The following is a 19,399-nucleotide window of genomic DNA, read 5'->3' as shown; positions in this document are numbered from 1 at the left end:
TAAATTCTTACCTCCTTTGTCATAATTTCCCATTTAAGTGTGGGCTCATTTCTGGGCTCTCTATTCTGTTCCATTAATCTGTGTGTCTGGTTTTGTGCCAATATCATACTATTTTAATTACTGTAGCTTTGTAGTATAGTTTGAAATCAGGGAACATGACCTTCAGCTTTGTTCTTCTTTCTCAAGATTGTTTTGGCTATTCAGGACCTTTTGTTTTTCCATACAAATTTTAGAATTATTTGTTCTAGTTCTATGAAAAATGTCATTGGTTTTTTGACAGAGATGGCATTAAATCTGTAGACTGCATTGGGGAGTATGGTCATTTTAACAATATTAATTCTTCCAATCCATGAGCACAGTATATCTTTCCATCTGCTTGTGTCATATTCAATTTCTTTCAGCAGTGTATTACAGTTTTTCAAGTACAGGTCTTTTTCCTCCTTAGTTAGATTTATTTCTAGGTATTTTATTCTTTTTGATGCAATTATAAATGGGATTAATTTTGTAATTTTTCTTTCTGATAGTTCATTGTTAGTATGTAGAAATGCAACAGATTTCTGTATATTAATTGTATCCTGCAATTTTACTAAATTCATTAATGAGCTCTAGTAGTTTTTGGTGGTGTCTTTAGGATTTTCTATGTAGAGTATCATGTCATCTGTAGTGTCAGTTTTACTTCTTCCTTTTCAATTTGGATTCCTTTTATTTCTTTTTCTTATCTAATTGCTGTGGCTAAGACTTCTAATAGTAGTTGAATAAAAGTGGCAAGCATGGGCAGCCTTGTCTTGATCTTAGAGGAAATGCTTTCAGCTTTTCACCATTGAGTATGATGTTAGCTGTGGGCTTGTCATATATGGCCTTTATTATTTTGAGGTATGTTCCCTCTATACCCACTGTGTTGAGAGTTTTTATCATAAATGAATGTTGACTTTGTCAAAAGCTTTCTCTGCATCTATTAGGATGATCATATGATTTTTTTTTTTTTGGCAGCACCACATGGCATGCAGGGTCCCAGTTCCCCAACCAGGGATCAAACCATTGCCCACTGTAGTGGAAGCACGGAGTCCCAACCACTGGACCACCAACGAGTACCAATCATATGATTTTTATTCTTCAGTTAATGTGGTGTATCATACTGATTGATTTGTGAATATTGAACCATATTGTACCCCTTGGATAAATCCGATTTGATCATGCCACTCCCTTCTTGCCTGTAACTTGTGTTTCCCTTGATGCTTTTAAGATTCTCTCTTTATCTTTAATTTTTGCCATTTTAATTACAGTGTCTCTTGATGTAGTCCTCTTTGGGTTGATCCTATTTGGGACTCTGTGTGCTTCCTGGATCTGAATATATGTTTCCTTTCTCAGGTTAGGGAAGTTTTCAGTTATTATGTCTTCAAATATGTTCTCTGCCCCTTTCTCTTTCTGGGACCAGTAAAATGTGAATGTTAGTATGCTTGATGCTGTCCTGGAAGTCTCTTAAACTGTCCTCATTTCTTTTTATTCTTTTTTTCTGTTCTCCTTCACTGATTTCCACTACTCTGTCTCCCTGCTCGCTGATGTAGGTCGATTCTTTAGACTCCCTCAGTCTTAGACTGGGACTTCTTAGGAAATTCTGACTCAGAAAGATCAGGGGTGGGGCCTAGGAATCCCTGTGTTTAAAGTGTTGCCCAGGTGATTCTGATGGTGACCACTGTAAACAAGGACAACTTGAGCCACCTCATGACACCTTATGTCCTTAGGATGCCTTAAGTCCTTATGATACTTTGAGCCCCGTCCCACCCTTTTGATGGTTCCCATCTACTCGGCTCTTTCTGAAGAACAAATGCTGATAAATCTGTTTTCACACGTTCATCCAGGTATTCTTCAGTCAAATGAAGAACCAAAGCCAAGGCTATTCAGGAGGAGCACCCCATGCTTCTTCCTGTCTCCATCTTGAAGTGATTCAGGCCCACACCCACCCTTCCAGGTGCAGAGGGGACCTTGTCTCCGTGTCCTCAGCTGACCATGTGCTGGATCCTGTCCCCTCTCACACTTAACCCACTCTGCATCAAGTCTCTGTCAACTTCTTCTCCACAGGTTTTGTGATTTCTTCACTTCTGTCTTCAGATATGGATAACTCCCCTCTTTTTTTTTTTTTTTTTTTTTGTGGTATGCGGGCCTCACACTGTGTGGCCTCTCCCTTTGCGGAGCACAGGCTCCGGACGCGCAGGCTCAGCAGCCATGGCTCACGGGTCCAGCCACTCCGCAGCATGTGGGATCTTCCCTGACCAGGGCACGAACCCGTGTCCCCTGCATCAGCAGGCGGACTCTCAACCACTGTGCCACCAGGGAAGCCCTCCCCTCTATCTTTAAAACTGAAAACAAACCTCCCCTTGGCCTTTCCTGCCATTGTCTCATCTCTCTTCTTCAAAGCCATCAGATGCCTCTTATGAATGGTCTACACATATGTCCATTTCTTCCCTAAACACTGTATCATTTTCCCTCTTCACCACTTCTCTAAAACTGCCTTCTCCACCATCCCAAACAATATTTTTCTCAAAAAATTCAACCCTCCTCCTCCCTTGAGGGCCCTGCAACACCCCTCCCACCCTCATCCATTTCTGTGCTACTAAATTACCTTCCTAATGCTGCGCTCTCTCTGGGCTCCTCCACAGGCGTTCAATGGGGAGTGTTCACCAGAACAAGTCTCTGCTGTGGTCTCATCTCATTTCCGCCCTCAGTGAGTTTGTTCCTTTTCCTGGTTTCATTCACCCCACCCCAACCCATGCCAATGACTTCCAAGTCTCCATCTCCCCAGCTCTGATCTCTCATGCCTCACACTGCCTTCAGGGCATTTCTTTTTTGAAATCCTGCTCTCATCTTAATATGGCTCAAGCAGAAGTCATTAGTTCACCTCTTAGTCAACCTCTGTTTCCAGTTTCTCCATTTCTGTCAGAAGAAGTTCCGTTCGCCAAGACACTCTTATACTCCCCTCTGCAACCCCATTGGCTTTATGACTGGGAGAGCCCCAAAATAACCACCAGACAACCTGATATTTTGCACAATTATTTCATTCCTTTGGGTCTTGAAGATCTTTCCTTTTAATGTTTTTAAATACCCAAATACTATGTTTGCTTAAGAAAACACAGATGTAAAAAATTTAAAGTTTCCTTTATCCTCTGCAGTAATCGGGGTGACTGTTAAGAGGGTCAAGGTCACTGTGACCACTAGCTACACGTTGGTGACTATCATTCCAAAACCAGACAGATAAATAGATGAAAGAGAGAGCATTTTTATTTTTTTAAATTTAAACAGGACATGGGATCATAATATACATACTGTTCTTCAACTTGCTCTTTTCACTCAATATGATGAATATCTTTCAATCTGACTTTATTTTCTCTAACACTTGTATATAATTCCACAGCTAGAGTATACCATAATTCAATCTAACTATTCCTCTACTGCTTAACATTTAGGGATCTTTCTACCTTTAAATGCCCATTGAGAAAGGTCACTCTTTAAACCACTGTCTTACTTGTCAATTAATACTGAAACTAGGATCACTGTGGACTGACAGCTAGATAAAGAAAGAACTCAGGGCAAGCAGGGAGGGACATCAGGAAGGAAGGGAGTAGACCCTGACAATAGGAGTCATCACCACACAGCCTCTGCTTGAATACTGCCTGGGATGGGGGACTCATGAACTCCAATGATGATCAATTCTTTTATCTACACAACTCTCATTAATAAGAAATTTCTGACAATTGAAACCTACCTTGCTAAAGTTTCCATCCTTTAATTCTGCAGAGGACACATCATAATTATATTCTTCAAATATCTGAAAACTACTATTATATCCTATCTAAGGCTTTTCTTCTTTAAGTTAAACACCTCTTCTTCCTTCTGTAATCCTCCTCATAGGAACTAGGTTCAAAATCTCTCACCTTCCCTCTCACGTTATCTGATTCCAACACAGGTAATGTTTACCTGATAAAAAGAGTCATTCCTATGCGAGATTCTTTCTCACTTCCTGGGTTCACTAAGTTTACTAATGTTTCAGCATGGATCCTCACCTTCCCATTTCACTACAGTCAAAAAAAAAAGTTTTCTTTCCAGCTGTCACCCCTTTCTTTACTCACTGCCTTCTTCTGCCCCATCTTTTCTGCCTTGAAGTATGAAATTCCTTCATCCCATAGAATCCCCAAAGTCGAGTCTTTTCTTACTCTTCACCAGATTCTAACTGAAAGCCCAACTTCCCTTCCAAATGCCACCTACACTCACCTCACTTAAGCTCAGTGCTATAACATAAGCATTTTTCCCTATGAGCTTCAAAAATGTGATGAAGGTGGTGATGGGGAAATGATAGCAAACAACATCCACATAATTACTGAGCAGTTTACTAAAATCTTCCCTATGGATCACCTGCCTCATTTGAAATACACAAACACCCCTCATGTATATATATTAGCTCATTTTACAAATAAGGAATCAGGCTCTGAAAGGTTAAATAGCTTGTCCAAGGTCACACATCTACAAAAGACTGGCTCTAAGCCTAGAACCTGGCTCTTCAAAGTCTATTCCAGCATTGTTCCTACTATGTTAGAGCAAGGTAAGTTCACAGGACAGAACCCAGAAGGAAACACAAACATTCATTACACAGCCTGGGTCTAAAATTTAGTCACTTTTTACAGCTTGCACTCCATAATGCCTTGAGAAGATTTTCACGTGAATTCTTGTGGCTTAAGCAATATACACTCAGAATGGTCCGGTTGAATGGACAACTGAGATGCAGAATAGCATTTCTGTGGTCAAAATAATGAGGAAATATCTCATTGAGCAATGGTAAATGCCTGGAGAGTTTTGTCCGGGGGTGGTTCTGCTGTTTGATGTTACAGGGAGAGAAATATTTATCTTACTAAACAACTATTCATTCATGAAGATTACCGGATGGATTCAGGATGAACCAAAAGTCCTTTATATCTTTACTGAAAGTGACTTAGATGCATGCAATGATTTTAATAAATCTGACTTTAAAGTAAAGCACAGACACATACCAGTGTAACTGTGTGCTTTCTTTCCATTCTTCTGACTCGAAAATTCTCTAAAAGCATGCTGGTCCCAATGTTCACAGACATAGCACAACTAACAATCCTTGATTTAAAATAAAAAGCATCATGTCTTAAATAAAATTTATTTTTCAGAACAGTTTTAGATTTACAGAAAAATTGCAAAGATAATACAGAGAGTTCTCATATATCCTACAACGTATTTCCTTTATTATTAGCACCTTACATATAAAGGTTTCATCTGTCATAGTTAATGAACCAATATTGATACACTAGTATTAACTAAAGCCCATACTTTACTCAGATTTGCTTATTACCCAATGCCCTTTTTCTGCTCCAGGATCCCATCCAGGACACCACATTGCATTCACTTGTCATGTCTCCTGAGACTTCTCTTGGTTATGCCAATGGTTATACAACCTGGTGAATATACTAAAAAAAACACTGACTGGTACACTTGAAATGGGTGAATTGTAAGGTACGGAATCGTAGACTAGAAAGAGGACATTAGTGGAAAAATGGGTGAAATTCAAAAAGTCTGGAATTTATTTAATGGTTTTCTATCAGTGTTGATGTTTGACTTTTGACAAGTGTACCTAACGTTGAGGAAAACCGGGGGAGGCACATATAAAAACTGTCTGTACTATCAGCACAGTTTTTCTGTGAATTTTAAATTATTCCAAAATAAGTTTGTTTTTCTTTAATTACCATAGAATGTGATCTATTATTATGAAGCAAAGGGCAAACCTTAGATGAGGTGCAAGTCGCTTCTTGAAATATTGGTGAGACCCTTAGTATTTTCCCTCGAGCTAAAGAGGGATAATTACAAAATGACACAACAAAGGACTTCTCTGAGGCCATCAAGTTCAAGGCCTTCTTCAGGAAATGAGGCGCATCAGTGGCACACCCCATCCATGGTTACCTAACCGGCATTTTATGGTCCTCACTGATGGCTACTCCACAGTCTGTGGCTCTTGCCATCTTTTGTCAACTCCTTTACTCAAGTTCATTTCCTTTTTTGTTTAGGAACCTTCAGTCCAGTTGTTCTTAGAACCATTTTTCCTGCTCGTTTCTAACTTCTCCATAGCATCTAGAAACTCTGCAACAGAGAACCAAATCTCGACACATATAACTCTAATCAATGTTTGAGGGTTGCCAAGCACACAAGAGCTGGTTTTCCAGCTCTCCTAAAAACTTGTAAGGGGTCAATTTCCAAATCATTTTACAGCCCACTACTGTCTTTCTAATTCTCTCTGCAGTTTCCACTAGCTAAGATGCACAGTCATAATTCATTATTGGTTATGACAGTGAACTTGGGTCCCACCTGGTATCTTGATGAAATGATTACTTTTAGTTTATAGCCTCCTTTCGCCCTTCTTTCAAACTAAGATAACAAAACTGGCCGTCGGATAAAGATATCTATGAAGGCTCTCAATACCTCAGTAGAAAGATAAACACATAAGTCAACTTAAGCTTTGCAACGTAGGCTCACTATAAAACTGAGGTAAATGTTAACTCGATAAGGCTGAGGTTACAAAACAGTCCTTTATTATACTCTTTTTGTAAACTCCACCCCCAGACCCTACACATTAAGAAAATGAAAAATCTTCTTGTTCTTCCCTCCACAATGTGTAGAAAACAGCTCTCTGAGTAGAATTTCATATACAAATTGATTTGCTTCCCTTTTGTTCAGTAACCTGCAGGCAGGTTAACACTTACTGTTTGGAGATGAATGGCGATTCTCTTTTGGAATTGAGAAGGGAGGAAAACCAGCTCAACATCTCTAGTAAACAAGAAACAGAAGCTCTTTTTCACACGGTCTTATTTCCATTGTAAAGCACACAAATTCCTAAGGCGTTCTGACCTTGCTCTAAGGAGGAGGTGGAAGAAGAGAGATTCCAGAGCCCTGAAGGTCAATTCGCTTCAGCCAACATGCATGGAAATGCACTCATTTCACTGGGAGAAACAAGAAAGGAAAATATACAGATACAATCCTTTTAGCTACATCCACTGAAAAGTAAAAAGAGAAAGAAAAGGCCTTGGAGGGGGGCCTTTACCCTCAAGAAGTGTTTCTTTACAATCTAAAACCAAGCCTTCCTTGCTACTGTTGAAGATCTTGGAATCACAGAATTTTAGAGCTGCATTGGGCTTAAAGAACATCATTTCCAGCAGACAGAGAGACCAAAACTTCCGCTGACACCGGGTCAGTGGGAGGCAGAACCATTTTCATCCCTGGGGCACAAGGGAAAGGGAATCTTTAATGTCCTCATGCCTAAGTCCAGAGTGTACGCTCTCCCTCCCAGGGAAATTGGAGGCAAAGCCCATCTTCTGCTCGCCCTGAGCTCAGTGCTCATCCCGTCGCCCCACTTGCCCCACTGAACGTGGTCCCCATGTTCTCCATGTTCCTGGGGACCATGCCAATGTGGGAGACCCCTCTCCAAACTCATCACCCACCCCCACCAGCGTCTTTCAGCGTCTGCTAAAGGACAAGGCCGTTCCTGGAAGCAGAGAAGCAGAACTCTCAGAAAAGGCAGAAAGGAAGTCAACGTCACAAGAACTCTGTAGATGCAGATATGAATCAATCCCTAAGAGACACTGTTAAGTTTTTTTAAAAAGGCGAAGAGTGGAAGAACCGTACACTCTCGTTTGTGTCAGAAAAGACAAAAAGATTCTGTGTACATGGCAGCCTCGCCTACCTCTGGCCACCAGCGGGGAGCGGATCTGAGCAGCTGCAAACTGGGGGCGGGGCGTGAGGGGGGTGTACACCACAGGGACTGACCCTTCATTATACCCCCTTTTCTGCCTTGTGGTTTGATACTAAGTCCATAAGCTACCTGGTCAGAAAACTCATTTTTTTAAACTGTATTTATACAAAATAAAAACCAAAAAAATTAATCAAACACAAAACATTACAGATAAATAAATATTTAAAATAAATGAAATTAAATTTTTAAAAAGACAGAGCAAAAAATGATGCCAGGGATAAAAAAAAAGTCGTTGGAGGAAAGAAGTCTCAACCCAGTGACACTCACAGTTAAACCACTTCATAAAATTTCACAAAATGACTTTTGAATTTAGCAACTTCCTCTAGGCCTTAGCAACCTTGTGTTGTATACCTCTGCTGACTGTTTCAAATGAGAAGTACAGAATGATGAATGAGACAAAAATAGGGGTGGGGGGGAGACAACCACTCATTTTTTAATTACTTGTTTGAAATAAGAAGTTAGAACTCTCTGAACAAAACTTTTCCAATGTACCCCTGCTCCTTTTTCAGATGAGGCTTTCAAACCCGAGCTTTGTGTTGTTGTTTTGGTAAATAGGCTGGAGAATGGAGTATCTGTAATAATACGATGGTTGCAAAATCCCCAGCACCATCCCCCAGCCAGAAATCCTAACGCAACACTGAGAGCCCCTTTTATGCTGTGTGGACTTTCAAAACCATACTTCAAAAAATGATTAACCACTGATAACAAAGTTATAGGCAGAGCCCCACTATTATAAGGAAGACGGTAAATGATTAACCGAGTGCCTATTTTTTGGCTAAAATGGGTTAATGAGTTCATCTTGTGGCAGATGATCACATTTCTAAGCCCTATGGGACAGTGGGCTTTTAATGAAGCACATTTTTAACCCGAATAAACTACTTGAAGTTACTTTTCCCGCTGATTATTCTCTATCCTTCTGCTATCCTGGCAAAACTACTAGAAATTGTCATTAACAAGACTTCAGCAAGTTCTCCCTTTGTCTTGTTTACTGAAAGGGTTGACTTCCTTAAAATAGAAAGCTTCTGAAAAGCATACAACCAAACACTGTTATTAAATTACACAGACTGAATTCTTTTTACAAGTTGCTGCTACAAAAAGATATTTCCAGATTGTATCTCCTTATAATCTTTCCATGAAATTTTTCTTTATAAATGTAATTCAGAGGCTGTGCTTCAAAAACACTTGGGAGTACTTAGGTATACAGCACTTTCTGTATGTAAGTGACTTGACTTCAAACTGCAAAAGGAAAACTGTACATGGTGTTCACACACACTTGAGACAACTGGTCCAAAAAAATGATATTAATATCTGCCTTTATAATGGTAGGTAATGCATCTATCAACTCCACATAATGAAAACGGGAATGGAGAATTTTATATTTAAACAACCCAAGATTCACATTTAACTATCAGTAATGGGGCCATTAATTAACTCTCAAATCAGAAATTAGGCCTATTCGATCTGAAGTGTAGGGTCCAAATAATAAACAGGCTTAACCAGTTGGTAAAAAGAACCGGCTCCTAATTTTATCATCACTTAGTCATCCATTCCAGTGCAAATTATGTAAATAAAATTCCACTTCAAGGGAACCAAGTTTATTTAGTTCTTACTTCGTACTAACAAGCATACCAAGATGACTAAGATGCAGCCTCACTCACTGCCCAAGAAGAAAGGTCATCTTTCCTCAGCCTCAGTACCTTTGCTCAAACAGCTTCCTCTTCCTGGCATATTCTGCCTGTCCCACCTGGCCTCACCGCTGCACTTTCCCCTTCTCCTTCTAAAGCAGCAGCTCCCAGGAAGCTCCCCTCACCTTCCCCAGGACAGGCCCAGGAGTGCTGAGGCCCACATGTACACATTTTCTGGAGCATTGAGCACACTGCTTTACAAGAGTTTAGACGTAATAAAGTAATTTACCAAGTGCGTATTGGTTTGCCTCCTAGAAGGCAGAGATCCTAATTAATCTCTGTATCCCCTTCTAGCCCAATATTTGGCATCCGGTACTCCATAAGCAAGTACAGAGAGAAGCCTCTCAGAATCAGGCAGGGCAGCAAGACGATAAATATCTGAGACATAAAGTAAGAGGCACCATGTGGGAGAAAAGAATGAAATATTGCCATTTGCAGCGACATGGATGGACCTAGCGTATATCCTACGAAGTGAAGTAAGTCAGACAAAGACAAATATTACATGATATCACTTATATATGGAACCTAAAAAATAATACCAGGGCATTTATATACAAAACAGAAAGAGACTCACAGACATAGAAAACAAATTCATGGTTACCAATGGGGAAAGGGAGGGGGGAGGGATAAATTACAAGTATGGGATTAACAGATACAAACTACTGCGCATAAAATAGGTAAGCAACAAGGATGTACTGTATAGCACAGGGAATATATGTACTGTATATTCAATATATTGTAATAACCTACAATGGAATATACTCTGAAAAATATACATATAACTGAATCACTTTGCTGTACAGCTGAAACTAGCATTGTAAATCAACTATATATTTCAATTTTTAAAAAAAGACAGAAACACACACATAACCAATATGCAGACAAGTAGATATGCATATACAAAGTCAATAAACATAATCTCTCCCACCAAAAAGAGAAGCACATACAGTATGGAGAGAGTGCTATGGAGAAAAAAAGAAAATAAAATCGGATCCATTTGGCCCTGGGGGAGGCGGGGGGATGATCTATAAGGGGAGAGGAGAGAGCAAGGCCAGGGTTCCAGAGAGCAGACAGGAGGGGATGAAAAAGGAAATGAGGATGAGGATGAGGACTAATATCAGGCAGAGGGAAAAGTGTGAGCAGAAGCTGGAAGGTGTGAACGACGCAGTGGATCTGAGGCACAGGAAAGAACTCATCCGCTGCACTGATGGTACAGCGCCCAGGGAAGCAGTGGCTGGGATGCAGGGCAGTGACTACGAGCAAAGTCTGCAGAGGCAGTCCTGGGTTCGAGCCCTGCCCAGCTCCCAGGCTGCCCACCCTCTTTGTGTGCAGCTCCAGGAAAGACCACAAGGCCCAGGGTGAGTCGCTGGCCGCGGCCTTACCAGGACTCTGGGGCCCCCGGGGACCCCTCTACCTGCCAAGCACCCCGCCGCTCATCCCTGAGCCTCCTGTGCCGGCATGCAGGCTTGCAGTCATGGGCTCCGAGGTCCTCCTCAAAGCCTTCAGTCTGCTCTGCTCCCGGAAGCCTCGGTGTCTTCCCAGCTCTCTCCCTCCCTCTTAGCCTTGAGGGAGAACTGTCCGCCCCCAGGTGTCTGCTTTCCCATTTTACCACCACAAACGGCAAGGAGAGAGAAGAAAGTCACTGCTTTTGCAGATTCCCCCACTGCTGCTTTGGACCATTTTTCTTCCACCATCCTTCTGTCATTTAAGAATATACTTGTGGACTAAAAGATGTAAGTGCTGTATAGAATCAGCCAATTATGTGAAAGTAGCGTATCTGCCTTTACTGTGTTTGTCATTAACCTGAATGGAAAGACCTTTAAAATTGACTTCTTTAGAAAGCATTTGAATGCATTTTGTTTGGTATTGTATTTATTCAATAAAGTGTTTAAGTAGTGCCAAGTGTGAACTGGGCCCTAGGATGGTGTCGGTTGGAGGGAACAGGGGGTGGTGGGACTGAAAGAACAGAGCAGGCTGACCCCCGCTCAACAGGCTCAGCTGCTGCCTCCTTTGATAAAGGGGCTAAGAGAGCTCTTCCAACGCCCTTTGAGAGGCACCGTCCTTCCAGCCAGGAAGTACCTCCCTCCAGACCCCACTCTTCGTCCTAACATTAAATGAGATGCGCCCTGGAGAGTGGCTGGCTGAGTGCCTGATAGCAGAGCCTGTCATACCCTCTCTGGTCCTTCTTCATTGTCAGGATCTACCAATCTACCTCCACTTTCCTGGAGAGTTTAGGTAGCACAGAGTCTTTCTCTCCACCTCACATCCCCAGTCACCTAGGCAGCTTCAATGTTTAGGACGATCAACCAAATTCCCCAGTTCCTCGACTTGCTAAACTGAGTCGACTTTCACCCCTTCTCCCATGGCCACACCTTGACTTTCATCCTTGCCCAGGGAAGCTTCCCTAGGAATCTTCATCTTAAATACCCTGGCCCCCGGCTCTCTCACTTCCCCTGCACCCGCCCCTCAAAGTCCCTCCAATCTCCAAATGTTTCCCTTTTCACTGCCATCACCTCCAGCTACCTGTCAGCATCTTTCAACACCCTTACTTCTTAACGTTCCAACAACCTTCCCTGCAAACGTCCAGCGATTTATTTTACTTTTGCTCCTACAAGGAGCTGCTGAAAGACAAAAACCACATATTGGCACCAATCCTGAAATTTTTGATTTTCAGTGCGTCGATTATACTCAGCAACCCATTAAATTGACCCCAGGCCGCTCCTTCTCTGCTCCCCCATTAAGACTACTCCAAACATCCACTCATTGTCAAAAACCCCTGCTCCATCCCTGCCTCCTTCAGCCAGGACCTCCCGCCCCACTTCACAAAATGAAAATCCTTTCACATCTTAAACCCTTCAATGCCTTCCCTTGGACGGTAGTAATGCCTCTAAACTTCAGGTAGCACAAGGATCACCTGGGCAGCCCTGTCACTCGGAAATGTATTTGGATTCACTAGGTCTGAGTCAAATCCCAGAAGCATATTTGGCAATAGATACTGATGACGGTCCATCCGCCAAATGTGAGGAAAATTATCTATAACAGGGGTCTCAAACTCCAGTCCTCAGGCCAAATCCAGCCCTTGCCTGTTTTGTGTGGCCTGCATGTTAGCTACGTGTTTTTACATCTTTAAAGGGTTGGGAAAAAAATATCAAAAGAAGAAAATTTCACAACATGTGCAAATTACATAAAATTCAAATTTCAGTCCATAAATAAAGTTTCATGAGAACACAGCCAGGCCCAACGATTTACATATTGTCTATGGCTGCTCTCACCGCACAATGGCACAGTTGAGTCGTGCAACAAAGGCTGTACTGCCTGCAAAGCCGAAAATATTTACTGTCTGGCCCGTTACAGAAATAGTTTGCTTCCCCCTGGTCTCTGCAGGGTGAAGTACAAACACCTCACCAGAGCCTCCCAGCTTCCTCATGATGTGACCCCTGCCTCCCTCCCCAGCCTGGAGTCCCAAAATCTTCACAAGGGCAGCCTCACCAGCCACTTCAGTGGACTCAGTTCCTTGAACGAAGTGCACAGTTTCACACCTCCCCACCTCTGTATGTGCTGTTCTTTCTACCCACTTTGCCTGACAAATACCTCTTCGGCCTTCAAGACCCAGTTCGTGGTCCTCCCCGCCTGTGAGATGCTCTCTGACAACCACACCTCACCCGCCTCCACGGCGCTTAATTAATTTGTATCCCATTTATCTGCATACAGCAGTGGTTCTCAAATTTTGGGGCATCCCAGCACCACCGAGAGGGCTCATGAAATCCCCCGCTGGCTGGGTCTGTGCCCAGAGCAGCAGACAGGGTGCCAGGCAGAGAATAACTTTTCTAACAAGTTTCAAGGCTGATGCTGCAGGTCCAGGCACCACACAGGAGCAACATTGGTTGACTTCTGTGTCCCCACCCCACCCAACAATGAGTTTTTCGAGGATGGACCCTATTTTATTCATGTTTGAATGATAACAGCCTCACCCAGTCCCAGGAATTCCTGGAACATGGCAGAAACTCAGTATTTGCTGTTTGTAGTCTAACCAAATGATGCTCCTCCCATAAGCCGATGATTTCACTATCAGACAGTGAAAGGGAAATTAAGTAGGGAGAGGAGACCTAGCCTTGTAGGCCAAAAAAATGAATGAAGTGGCTCTCTGCAGGATGGACATTCTGTGACCTGCCATATGCATCCTGAGCCTGGGGTCAGCTGGAAAGCCCCAGGGTGGAGAGTAGATTGTTCAAGTCAGAAACCCAAGAGTACAGCCTGGAGGCAGCACCCACAGGGGGAATGTTCAGTAGAGGACCCTCCCCACCCCTCCCACAAAGATCCATCTCTCTCCACTTTAAAAACAGAAGATTCTGTATCAAAGTCTGACCATGTATATCGTCAGCACTGGCATATATTGCTACTAATGAAAAGCATTTGTTGAGCACGCTACTACTTGCTTGGAATACCAGGATAGATAAAACCTAGACTTCAAGGAGACTTTAAATTAGTTTGAAACTCAGTCTTATAAACCAGGCAGGATACCTAACAAAATAAGGTAACATTTTGTGTCAAGTGTCAAATATAAACCGTGTCAAAGGTAAACAGTAAATTCCACAAGAGTCCAAGGTGTCCTGTGGCTTTTCCCTTCTCTGTTCCACTAAGGTACCACCTACAAACCTCTATTAGTACCTACATAGGTCTGTGAGGACATAGCACTTCTATAGGTCTTTTGTCTCCTCCATGGGCGTATAAACTCTTCAAGGATAGGAACCTTGATTTTTTTTTTTTAAGACCTGACCAAGTCCCTGGTACTACTAGTGTTAAATAAATATTTAATTGATTTAATAATGACTGTGGAATGTGAGCTGGGCTTTTAACCAAGGGCAAGACTTAGATAAGAATAGAAAATTGAGGGTTGGGCTTTCCAAGAATAGGCAAAAGAACCAACCAGGTGACTGAAAGCTCCAGGCAGGTACAGACACTGTGGTCAGAGGCCCCGGTGGAGTCATCAAAACCCACTGCTGATATCACCATAAGTCGAGAGGGTCAGGCCTTCAGAGCTGGTCTTCACTGATCTTGCCTTTTAAACTGTAACACAAGCTTACATAAATAGGCCTAAACCTGGACTGCTTTAATCTCAAAAATCATTTCCTGGCACTCAGAGTTCCCCACGACCAAATTGCAAATTCCTTAAAGCCAGGAATTTCTCCTCTTGCACAGCTCCTAGGATACGACCGTATACCACACAAATTAGGAACGTCAGTATTACCGCGTCTATCCTGGTAGCTGAGTCAACTTTGCAAACTTCGAAGGCTAGGATAGTTTAAAGACAGATCATGCCATACCCCACGACCAAAACCGAGTGGAGAGGGCATGAGCAGATGATTTAAACAAAAAAATCAAACAAAATAGTCATCCTCAGTTCTTTGCCCGAGTTCCACATCTGCTCGAAAGAAACTCATTCTAGAAACGCAGTTTTCATCAAACTCATCTGTGAGGCACCTGTGAAGGCCCCTAAGTCATCCATTTCCTATACTCTGGATCTGAACTGCTGTGCTCTAGTCTCTAATTAAATAAGATGATTTTGCATTTAACATCTTTAGGAGGAGGCCAGGCTAGTAAAAGTCCCTGGAAACTAAAACCATAGACTTTTCCTGAGTATAGTCACAATTGCACACAGGCTCCCCCCATAAGCTAACAGAACAGATAAATGGAAGAATCAGATGAAAAATAATTAAAGACAGCCACTATGGAGAATAGTATGGAGGTTCCTTAAAAAACTAAAAATAGAGCTACCATATATATGATCCAGCAATCCCACTCCTGAGTATATATCCAGAGAAAACCATAATTTGAAAAGATACATGCAACCCCAATGTTCACTGCAGCACTATTTACAATAGCCAGGACATGGAAGCCACCTAAATGTCCATCAACAGATGAATGGATAAAGAACAGGTGGTACATGTATACAATGGAATGTTACTCAGCCATAAAAAAAAAATGAAATAATGCCATCTGCAGCAATATGAATAGACCTAGAGATTGTCATACTGAGTGAAGTAAGTCAGACAAATATCATATGATATCGCTTATATGTGGAATCTAAAAAAATGGTACAAATGAACGTATTTACAAGACAGAGTCACAGATATAGAAAACAAACATGGTTACCAGGGGGAAAGGGTTGGGGGAGGGATAAATTGGGAGATTGGGACTGACATATACACACTACTATTTATAAAATAGATAACTAATAAGGACCTACTGTATAGCACAGGGAACTCTACTCAATACTCTGTAATAACCTATATGGGAAAATAACCTAAGAAAGAGTAGATATATGTATATGTATAACTGATTCACTTTGCTGTACACCTGAAACTAACGTAACATTTAAATCAACTGTACTCCAGTAAAAATATTTAAAAAAAGAGTTCTTCACTCACATAGTAGAATGCTCAACAGATATTTCAGGTTTTGCAAATAATAAACAACTTGACACAGGGAGACCCAGAAGCCAAAGACATTCTCACAAGTGCAATCAATACAGAAATTAAAAATATACGTGTGAAATGTTAAGACATTAAGAAAAGGATTCACTATCCTTAAGTGGCATATGAAGAACCACTTGGACAACGTGAGGTATATGTTTTATCACTGTTAGCAAATCGAAGGCCAATAAAAAGTCACTCTTTAATGGGCCAGGAGCAAACATGTATCAAGGACTGGGCTCTCACCCTAGGACTGTCCTCCAGACCTGGCTCCACTTTTCTCTTCCCAATTTTGTGCCCCAGGGGGAGCCCCTGCAGACCACATCACCCAGGTGCCCCAGGCCAGCCACCCACTGGGGGCCACTGCAAGAGATGGAAGGGGGCTTCCCTGGTGGCGCAGTGGTTGAGAGTCCACCTGCCGATGCAGGGGACACGGGTTCGTGCCCCAGTCCGGGAAGATCCCACATGCCGCGGAGCAGCTGGGCCCGTGAGCCATGGCCGCTGAGCCTGAGCATCCGGAGCCTGTGCTCCGCAGCGAGAGAGGCCACAACAGTGAGAGGCCCGCGTACCGCAAGAAAAAAGAGATGGAAAGGCCAGGAGATGGGGAGCAGAAGGGCTGAGGTTCTCTCTCTACTTCCCCCCTGTATCCTGGCAAGAGGACTTTCTTCCCTTTCCCTTGCCCAGGTCTTGGTACCTGGACCTCCTTTATTGGTTCCCTTAATGCCACCCACACCTCTCTAAGTAGTTCATCAAAGTTTCTTCATTGCCATCCATTGAGTTGAATTGTTTCCTGCCAGGACCCTGTCTGATACAAGGACTGTAGGGCATTTTATATCTATATAAAATGTCTCGGCTCCAAAATGTAGGTCTTTTTGTCGTCTCCCATTTTACACGTGAAGACTCTGAGGCTCCAGGAGGGTAGAATACCAGCCAGCAGTCATAAAGGAAGTTTTCTGGCAGAGCACAAATTACTCCCAAGTCAGTCTAACAACTAAAAAGCCCCTGAAAGTGCGAGGGAGAAAAACACATCAAGCTTCCAAACTCTCAAGCCACAGTTTAGCCTCAAACCACATTATTTATGGTTTGGGATTCTCCCTCGGCCTGAAATGAGCCAGCTGGGGCATTGCCCTTTCAGTGCTTCTTCCACTGAGAGTTGCTTAGATTTGACCCTGCTGGAGGGCAGTGGGGTTTCCTAAGATCTAAGAGATCACAGGTGCTCCTTCCTTGCCTATCGCCCACATTTTTCCTTCAGTTCATCCCAGAAATCCCTTCCTTCCAGCCTTAAACATCCCACAGGCTCTCTTGTTCTTGTTTATAAATTAAAACCAGAATTCCTTTGCCAGAAATCCAGGAGATGGAAGATGAGGGTGGATGCAGTTACAAAGCACTTAATAACATCATCCTAGGCACCTCTCAGTCGTCAATCTCTGGGATTCATTAACAATCTAACTCTTTCCATACAAAAAACCTCCCTGGATTCCTCTTCTCTGTAGCTGTGTTGAATTGCTGAAAATGGAAAATGCAATTAAAATAAATTGTGATGGAGAGTAGAGGGGTAAGTACCAACGAACTCCCCTGAAGGAAATTCAGCTCTGAGTTATATTTCATTTCAGGGCTAAAGAATTTGCTATTATTTCTGCCTTTGCAGGTCCTTGGCAGTCACTACACTCTCACTACAAGAACAGGCGTTAGCAGCTGATACCTCTCCCAATTTCCTGACCGTCTGGATTTTACAACTGATGGCCGACAGTCAGGTCAGGTGGAGTTCTGAATCAGATCCTCAGAGGGAGCCAGGTGGAAGGGTGGCTCAGTAAACAGCATCTGAGTACGGGAAACATCTAGGTCTCACTTCCTCGTTGCTGAGGGAATGTGAGTGGAAAGAGCAGCAGGTATACTCTTGTTTGAAGGAAAGAAGAATTTTTTAAAAGATCACTAGTGGGCCGTCCTCCAGCATGCCTTACCCAATTCCATTTAAATAACATACAGCTGACCCTTGAACTACATAGCGGTTAATCTGTCTATAATTTACTGTCGGCCCCTTGTATCTGTGGTTCCTCGGAAACTGTGGATTCAAGCAACCTCGGATGGTACAGTACTGTAGTATTTTCTATTGAAAAATATACACATATAAGTGGGCCCATGCAGTTCAAACCCGTGTTGTTCGCGGGTCAACTGTATATTTATTGACTCACTGCTAAATACAGGGCCTATCTAGCCTGCAGCACCTAAGGAGACAAGAAAAGAGGTTAAGATAGCCTCAACCCTTGGGAAAATTTCTTACCTGGAATTACTGTTGTTTGCTGCCATTTTCAGTTTTAATGGTAGCAGACAGTTGCTGGACAGTCCAAATACCTGCAACAGTGCCTCTCTTCTCCCACTAACCTGTCCTACTAGGGAGCCTGGACCCCCGAGGGTAGACTGACTGAATAACCTAAGGCCCTCGGAAAACCACAGCATCCTGTGTCCCTCCTCCCTTGACGATGTTGATCACAGGTGGTACAAAATAACTGTCAACCCGATTTCACAAGCCTCACTGCAGAAAACCCAGGTCTCTCATTCATAAGCTACAGGCTTTTGCATATAGATCACTCAGGTTCAGTTTCTAAGTAGTTTCATCTAACTTAAAAATAATAAAGACCTGACTACACTGATGAAAGAAACACTTGAGTCATTTATCAGAATGTTTTAGCCCTGGGTTACAGGAAACGAGGAAACCCAAAACTTCAAACAAAACAAAAAAGTTTATTCGAACCTTCTGTGCAAGGTATACCAATTTTTTTCACACTTACAGGAGAAAAACATCAATTTAAAACCAACAAACAAAACTCCACCTGTCTAGTTTGTAGCAGTGAAATCTGCTATGGGGGCGGGGACGGAGGTAGATAACATCCCCACCAACACCCCCGCAGGCTTCACGCCCGCTCCGGCTCCGGGAGGGTTCCCGCGCTCCCGCCCCAGCCGAGGGCCGCCCGCCCGCCCGCCGTTACCTGGTCCAGAGGGATGCCCAGGAGCTCGCTGAGCGGGTGCAGACAGGTGGAGCCCGTGGTGCGGTAGGAGAGGCTGGGAGGAGGCTCTGCTGCCATCCTGCATCTTCGGGAGGCGGCAGCCCCGGCCCCAGGCCGCGCCACCCCGCTCGGCGTCCTCCCGCCCGAGTGCGCGCGGGTGGCTGTCCCGAGGGCCGCGCGGCCGCCTGGCTCGCGGGGACCGAGCGGCGAGCCGGAGGACGCGACCCAGCGCAAAACTCTCGGGGCGCAAACTTGGCGTTGGCGCAGTGGCCGCGGGCGCGGCAGGAGGGCTGCGGCCGAGAGCGTTTGCTTCCCGCTCCCCTCCTCTCGCCGCTCATTGGCCCGGCCGCCCGGGACTGCCCGGGAGGAGGGAGGAAGGGAGGGAGGAAAAGTGCGGACTCGGAGCCCGGCCCTCGAGCG

General features: G+C 43.4%; 1 protein-coding gene across 1 annotated transcript in view; it reads right to left on the bottom strand.

The window, feature by feature from the left end:
* The window catches only part of MBOAT1 (membrane bound O-acyltransferase domain containing 1), a 112,606-nt gene extending 93,464 nt beyond the window's left edge, over positions 1-19,142 (bottom strand). The window contains exon 1 of the mRNA XM_030881300.3: positions 18,962-19,142. Coding sequence (XP_030737160.1) covers positions 18,962-19,057 — 96 coding nt within the window. The 5' untranslated portion in view covers positions 19,058-19,142. The remainder of the gene's footprint in view (positions 1-18,961) is intronic.
* Positions 19,143-19,399: the final 257 nt, after the last annotated feature.

The sequence above is a fragment of the Globicephala melas genome, chromosome 11 (genome assembly GCF_963455315.2).
Source record: "Globicephala melas chromosome 11, mGloMel1.2, whole genome shotgun sequence".
In the NCBI taxonomy this organism is placed as follows: domain Eukaryota; kingdom Metazoa; phylum Chordata; class Mammalia; order Artiodactyla; family Delphinidae; genus Globicephala; species Globicephala melas.
Note: the sequence above shows the minus strand (reverse complement) of the source record. Positions and strands in the feature narration are given on the sequence as shown.